At 45.6% G+C, this 7,934-nt stretch overlaps 1 protein-coding gene across 37 annotated transcripts in view; it reads left to right on the top strand.

Moving 5' to 3' along the window:
• eya1 (EYA transcriptional coactivator and phosphatase 1) overlaps nt 1–7,383 on the top strand; it is a 53,615-nt gene extending 46,232 nt beyond the window's left edge. For 36 of the 37 annotated variants that reach the window (XM_029147737.3, XM_029147723.3, XM_029147726.3 and 33 more), the window contains 6 exons: nt 595–653; nt 751–911; nt 1,113–1,227; nt 1,576–1,697; nt 2,379–2,479; nt 4,505–6,647. In XM_029147737.3, the coding sequence (XP_029003570.1) occupies nt 595–653; nt 751–911; nt 1,113–1,227; nt 1,576–1,697; nt 2,379–2,479; nt 4,505–4,585 (639 nt within the window). In that variant the 3' untranslated portion in view covers nt 4,586–6,647. Of the gene's footprint in view, nt 1–594; nt 654–750; nt 912–1,112; nt 1,228–1,575; nt 1,698–2,378; nt 2,480–4,504; nt 6,648–7,022 lie in introns of those variants that run through there. The other variant, XM_029147739.3, reaches the window with a different exon arrangement.
• The last annotated feature ends 551 nt before the right edge of the window (nt 7,384–7,934 follow it).

Below are 7,934 nucleotides of genomic sequence, written 5' to 3' on the forward strand. Positions count from 1 at the left end.
CGCCCGGGCTGGCTGGCTAGCTAGCCTCAGGGCTGTGTTGGTGTGTGGCGCAGCAGCAATCAGAGGTCATAATTTCATTGGCGGTTAGCATCAGGTTCAATTTTTCTAGTAGGTTACATTTACCAGAAAGTCTGGATTGTGTTACTCTGCACCGGCAGCATCAGTGAAGAGCTGCAGAATCCTTCTACCTTTCCAAGAGGAGCCAGGCCTCCCCCAAAGGGGAAGAGGAGTGCACACATATGTTTAGAGATGCACACATACAGACCATTAGTGCCGAGGCTCTCTGGACCTTCGGCTTCCCTTTTACTGTATGTATATATCGCTCTGTTCCCTCCGGTTGAAACTGTCCATTCGGACTGATGATGAGGTTAGTTGAGGGCATGCAGACAGAAAAATGTGCAGCGTCTGTGTAAATTGTTATAAAGTAAAAGCTGTGCCAACGCTGAGGTGTCCAGCCAAGCACAAATTCCTGAATAAATATGGTTTTGCTAGTGAAAAATGTGGAGACTTTCTTTTCCCAAGATAGAAAGCTCTGTAAAATTTAAAAACATATGGTCGGTGAGTCTGACAGTTTTCATTTCTTGTTCATTGCAGGAGTGTGACCAGGTCCATATTGACGATGTGTCCTCAGACGACAACGGCCAGGATCTAAGGTACCACTCTAAACCGCACAGTGTCGCTGATGTCCTGTAGGGACCGAGGCCGGAGCTGCCCGCGCTAACGGATTTTTCCTGCCTCGCTGTTTCGTAGCACGTACAACTTCAGCGCCGACGGCTTCCACGCGGCAGCCACCAGTGCCAACCTGTGCCTGGCCACAGGCGTGCGGGGAGGCGTGGACTGGATGAGAAAGCTGGCCTTCCGCTACAGACGAGTAAAAGAAATCTACACCACCTACAAAAACAATGTCGGAGGTAATCCCCAACGCGCAGGGCCCTCGTGTCCAGATCCGTCACGTCGGCTTGAATGTGCACATCGCGTGGGTGTTTGTGAGCGTGTTCCCTCTTGTGTTCCAACAGCCCACATGCTGCACCACTTGGTCAGCGTAAATTTCGAAGGTTTCAGTGGTATTTCCAGCACTGGTCCAATCCAAACAATGTTACCCCGTGTTTCAGGTCTGCTGGGCCCGGCGAAACGAGAAGCCTGGTTGCAATTGCGAGCAGAAATTGAAGCCTTGACGGACTCCTGGTTAACACTGGCACTGAAAGCACTAACATTAATCCACTCAAGGTAGGACTCCAGTGAGGAAAATTGTACCCAGTCCCATACCGCACATGAATAAACTTGCATGTGGTGTAAATAGGTTGACTTCATACTTCTACCCCGTGTAAGAAAGCAACAATGCTCCAAATTGTCTTTTGGATACAGTCCGTCTTCTGATTTTGAAAGATAAGTGTGCTAAGAGACCTTGACCTGAAAGGGGAGCTGGGTCCAAGCCTTTATTACAGGACATGTTCTAAACCACTGATAAATGGCTCTGTCTCTATTTTCAACACACTATGTTTTGCTTTGTCCTCCCTCGCTGTGATTTAGAATGATGTCATCTCTTCTCTCTCATCCTGTGTGTGTGTGCTGCAGGTCTAACTGTGTGAACATCCTGGTGACCACCACACAGCTCATCCCCGCGCTGGCCAAGGTGTTGCTCTATGGCTTGGGAATAGTCTTTCCTATTGAGAATATTTATAGCGCAACCAAAATAGGTAAATAGGAAGATTGTTGTTTATTTTGGCAGATGAATGCTTGTTACGGGTTAAGAGTTAAGGCAGTCATGCTACCAAAGTGATGGGGGTGATACGTGCGGTGGGTGGGAGTGCTGATGATGAAATCAGTCTAATCAGCCTAGGATTATTTTCCTGGAGTTGGGCCTCCCCAGGCCTCTCCTGCTCAGTCTCTGCATATGAAACCACTTCTGCACATTTATTTCATTCCACAGCAACTGGACCCCCCCCCTTCCTTCTCCTCCTCCCTCCTTTTTCCTCCAGACCTTCCCCTACTTCAATGTTTCAAATGCAAAATAAACACCCCGCTTCACTCCTGCGCCATTTTCAGGGCCATCAGCAGAGATTTGGAGCAGAGTGTAGTCTTGGGCTCCTTGAAGCGTTAAGCGCCCCTGTAGCATGCAGGAATGATTTAGCTTTTTTAAGTCCATTTGGCCCAGGTTCGAAATTGTCTTGATGTGAGACCTGATCTTATCACATTTCTGTCTCGTGCTCAGCTTGTTTACACTGGGCCATATTTTGTACATGCGGTGTTTTTAAAGGGTCTTGTGTCACCCTGGTCCTCTGAATCAATTTGATGGTGTTTGGTGTGTGTACTTACACGTATATGTTTGCATCCACACAACACACTCCCCTAACATCCTGCTGTCGACTCCTCCACAGGGAAGGAAAGCTGCTTTGAGAGGGTAATCCAGAGGTTTGGGAGGAAAGTTGTTTACATAGTTGTTGGAGATGGCGTGGAAGAGGAGCAAGGCTCAAAAAAGGTAAGAGGCCCTTAAATATAGACATTAAACACACACTCTGCGTCATCTAGGTGACGAGATGCTGCTTGGCTTTATTTCCCTAAGGTTGAGAGTTCAGCGTGAATGCTCACAAAACACAAAACATACCTGAAGAAAGCAATTAGTGCTTCAGCGCTCCTCCTCAGCAGGCTTATTTTACTTTTATTCGTTTATCCGCTTATGCGGCATCCAAGTACGAGAGGGAAAATCTGCAGTGTGTAATCAGCGCTCTTCCTCCGCCATCTCAGGTTTACAGGGGGGGAGGGGGGAGATGGCATAATTATATATTCTTGCTCAGTGCCCTGAGCGGCGTGAATGCTGTGTGTGTAACGCTAGACAGGCCCTTTCAGGCATGAAGGCACGTCGTAAACAGAGCGTGCATTAAAGAGACTTAAATCATTGTTGATGAAATTAGAATATTTACCTCGGTGACGAGCGCGATACCGAAGGCTCAAAGCCGACATCTCCAGCAGCCGCTCGGGGAACATGACAGTTATCTGCTCAGGCGATTTGCCCCTTTTTACCTGTCGGCTCTTGCGCCGTAATTTGTGTATTCAGCGGTTCTGCCAAGTTCGGGGCGTAGACCAGATGCCACATGCAAGCCACACTCTGCAAACTCATTCATTAGTGAATTAATCAGCGGTGCTGCGGTATATTTCGGTGCCAGGTACAGTAAGCCGCAGTGTCAGCGCGACGACAGCGAGTTTCACTTTGAAAAGCCCCCGGCTCCTTTTTCGCCTATTTGTCAGTAAACAGCGATACGAAGCAAAGACAGATGAAGTGTAATTAGGCAGCGATTAGGAAGAAGTATCAACCTTTGCCCTGGTTGAATGTGTAAAGCAATAGCTCTGTATTATGAAAGCCAACACGCCCTGGGAAAATGCTCTTAAAGGTGATTGTGGAAAAAGATGCAAATATTTTTACTCGGCCTTGAGTTGTTGGAGTGTGACATTGATGGAAGCATGAGGCCTTTTTTATTTTCCCCTGTCTGACTGCTTTGAGTCCCACGACATGCCATGTGGTAAAAGGTTTCTGTGTCAACATCAGAGAGGACGTGAAATAACACGACAGTTTCACCTGTCAGGAGGCGCGTATCGGACGTGACACCGCATGGAACTACAAAAGCAAATGTCTAAAAGTCGTCCCGGCCCTCATTCCTTCACCTCAAAAGCTCCACATCCCCTGGAACAGCTCCGTCCTCCGTTATTACCGCTGCCCAGGATAGAATAGAGATAACATCTCCAGCTTTTTAACTTAAAAGCAGAGACAATTTACAAAACAAAAAGCAAAGAGCTTTTTAAGGGTCAGCGCAGGCTCTCCTAGGCGGAACATATGCCTGGGAGAGGCCATACCTTTGATAAGGGGAGGGTAATGGGCTCCAACCACTGAGGAGCAGAGGACTTTACCTGACAAGCTCCTTTCATTCTCTGCAACTCGGGTTTCTCCGCTGTACCGTGGCTGGGAACCAGCGCCACTCTAAACAGGAGACAGGAGGTTTTATTGAAAGGACACTTCGGGGAGTTAATTTGTGTGGAGGCTAAAAACTACGGCTTTAGCCTTAGAGAAGTTAACGTTAACGTTGATGCTGCAAAGCAAATTAGTTCGAAGTACAGATGTGTAGTCTGACCGCACAGAGTCTGTGAGTGACAGTCGGTGTGTCTGAGGGTAATTAAGTAGCTTTACATGATACATTGAATATATTCTTGAATTTGTGTAAAACAGTTGTCTTTATTTGTTGTATTTTTTGTGATTATAATGAAAAACAAATCAATTAAAAACTTAGCCTAGATATACAAAATAAAACCTGGATTTTAATTAATATAATTTATTAACAAACAAAAAAATCTTTTAGATTTATTGTGTACGTTTTAATCTACAAGTCTTTAATATATTGTTTATTTTCTGGTTTTGCTTTAATACAAACTAATTAATTGTGAACAATTTATATTGTCTTTCAGGGTTTTCAGTGAGTCCTTACATAATGTGATTGTTACGTTCTTTCCTCAGCACAACATGCCCTTCTGGAGGATTTCCAGCCATTCAGACCTCATGGCCCTCCACCACGCTTTAGACCTGGAGTACTTGTAGCACCACACCACAATCGAACACCCTGCTACGCCTCCGCAAACCCTGCAACCCTTCACCTCCGCCCTCCGGCCCCATCCCACGCTTGCCGCAGGAAAAAAAAAGCCCCCCTGTGCCGCCCGCTGTCTGTCTTCCACAACACAGGACGAAAAAAACCAGGAGAGTGGGGAAAAAAAGAGTCTGAGCACACGGTTAATGTGCTGACATACGGTCACGCTTCGTCTTAACCTTTAATATATATATATTTTTTTGTTCTGGACGCGAAGGAGAGAGGTGAATTTATGGCGCTGCAGCTGCTTGCCCTGGTTACTGTGAATTGGCCGCTTTCTGAAGCTGTCAAAGTGTTTTACGGCCCCCTGTTTGTGCCGCGACTCTGTCAGGGTTCACACCTGTGAGGAGAGCAGAGCTACTGATGGCCGCCCGCGCCTGCCTCACTTCAACTCACCACAGAGCCCCGCTGCAGCAGACCGCAGGCCCGCGACTACTGCCGCTGATGTTCCTCTGTTCCTCTCCTCTCCCCCTTCTCGTCTCATCCTGTGTGGTTCAGCTTCCTTTTTTTTTTTTTTTCTGTGAGGACTTTTCGAGTCTCCCGTCTGTCACAGACAGAGACAAAGCGACTGCTCCTGTGGTGATGGTCAGTCTGGGAGTCCTGTACTTATTTATAAACGGAGACTTTGCGAGCGGCACCGCGCCGCTTAGAAGGTACCTCGACGACAAAAGACTCGTGCCTTTTACAATGTGCTATTGATTTCCACCACAGCGAGAAGAAGACATTTATGGAAGAAAGAACGTGGGGGGTTTTCTAATAATTTAAGAAAATTACAAAAAACTTTATTTACAAGCTAAGACAATCGTGTACAGAGGAAATCTTTTGTGTGTTTTCAGTTTGTAATCACTGGACTATTCCTTCCTATATTCATTTAGGTACGTGCTCTTGAAAGGTGGCAATGCTTTTTCATTGACGTTAAGAAGCAGGCATTGTGTCGCACGGAAGCGTGTGCGAAGTGTTGATGTGATTAGGTTTTGTTCAGTAAAATATGTAGATATTGGGATTTTGTGATAAATCATTTTGTCATGACCAAAAGCATGAATGTCAAGTGTCAATGACCTTTCATTTGATTCTGTGATGTTTCTTGACCTTACATGAAACTTCAGTCACACCTTTACACAGCGTAACAGGTCTCCTCCACTGCAAGTCCTTTTCAGACTCATACTTCAACCTGAAATAGTTTTTTGTTTTTGTTTTTTAGAAAGGTAGCTGACACCTTGTGTCCTTACTGCATTTCACCAGCTTGCAGCCCTGACCCCATATATTTGGAAACAAACCTAATTCTTCTAAGGGTTTTGGATATGGCATCTGGAAATGTCCTGCCTTACAAGAGCCATATTAACAACAAATCTGAATCCATTTGAGTTTAAATAAAAGCAGGCTTGAATAACTTTGTTAACTTTTATACAGGCGCTATAACAACTCTTGTACAGCGAGCGTAATTTTGTATGATCTTGTGTCTTTCTTTAAAAACTACATTCTGTGACCCCCCCTTGAAGTAGCTGAAAACACACGAAGACCTTTTCGCAGAGCTTCTGCGTCTGTGGATGGGGAGACCACAATTAACATTGAGAAAAAGCCACTAACTTTGAGGGGTGTGTGGACGTACAGGACATGTGCTATCGACTGTGAATTTCTTAAACAGAAACCACGACTCGTTGCGTTTCTAATTTTCCCTCTTTTGCACATGAACACTGTTGGCCTTTACATTTCAATTGGGATCCCTCTTTCCCTCCCCCTCTACTCAAAACAACTTCTCCCCCTACACTCTGGGGTATCTACATATTGCTGCTAGATCAAGGTAATGGTAGGTAAATAGAGGAAATGTTTTATAGATTCATACAGCACGCTTTTTTTATTATGTTGCAATCATAAATGCAAACTGGAAATACTTTACACTACATGGGTCTCATTGTGAAATGCAAAAGATTGTTGTGTCTGCAAAATATGTGTACAGATGTTTTTGACATTATTATTTGATTGTGTTTAAATTAATAAAACTGATTTGTGAACTGGTACGTGCTGCTCTTTTCCTTTTCATGCTTTGCTCACACTTTAAATGTCATATTAATTACATATTGTGCCTAATCATATCTGGCTGCTGTAGGTGTAATACTAATGTTTATGGTCACTAATTCTCTGAAGTTAGGACACACATGTATTTACATATCAAACTGTTCCAAGACAGAGATCGCAGAGTTAGTTTAAATAACACGTGAAGAATATTTATGAGGCTTATTTTATGAGGCGGTCGAAGCTAAGTCTGTCCAGCATGTAACACTATCCTGGACGGGGAAGAAAGCCTCTGGCCTCGAAAACCACGTTGGAGAATTAAGCATGCATGGAATTTTATTTAAAGCCGTTTAATATCCAAATCAATTATGTTTTCAGATGGAGTGAGAGTGATGGCCGGGGTGAGGCATGGGTGTCTGCCAGGCAGGACAAAGCAAGTCGGACTGCTACCGCTGGAATCCACCGGCACAATAAGCCCTAATATGCTTTTCCCACTTCCGAACAGCTGAAAGACTAAGTAGCGTCTGAGGCCCTGGCTGGCCGTCTTCTGGGGAGAGCGGCGCTGCTCTCCGCGCAGCACAGAATGGAGGTCTGTTTCCTTTGATAAGTTTTCCCGATGCTCAGAGACCTGGCAGGACCAGACCAGACATTTTGTGAAAGAAAAAGTGGGTGTTGTGGCTTGTTGGCCAGTCGTTCTGGCTGCTCGCGCAAAACGGGAGGAAATAAAAATAAGAGCCTGCTTGTGTCTGTTGGGCCTGTGTCGTTTACCTGCCTGGCAGTTCTCTGGCCGATCTCTGACTCCTGGTGATCGTTTGTCAGCCTTTGATGTGTTTTAGACCCGGGTAGCTGTTTAGTGAATATGTCATGTGCTTGCTTTTGTTAGATATAGGTGTTCCTGTGCTTTAATCAGGCCTTACAGTAACCATGTAATTCTCCGGAGGCCTGCTCTTCACCCAACTCCCATCAAGCCTCTCGTGGAAATGAAGGCGCCATTACGTGGCGGGTCCTCTGCTGGGCATTCCTCTCCGGGACGTCCCAGCAAAGCGACCGCCTCCCATAAAACCCCACTGCAATAATAAACAACGCCATTGGTGATTTACAACCTCACCCAGACAGTGATTTCATGCAGATTTCCATAGAAGGGGCCTCTGACGGTGAATCACAATTGAGCTAATATTGTATTACATGCATATCAATCCCGCCCCCCCCCCAAAAAAACCCGATCTTCCACATCTCCTTCATGAGCGGGAAGCCCACTGATTGGCCGTGTTCTCCTCTTGGTTGCTAGTG

This window comes from Betta splendens, chromosome 4 (genome assembly GCF_900634795.4).
Source record: "Betta splendens chromosome 4, fBetSpl5.4, whole genome shotgun sequence".
Taxonomy (NCBI): domain Eukaryota; kingdom Metazoa; phylum Chordata; class Actinopteri; order Anabantiformes; family Osphronemidae; genus Betta; species Betta splendens.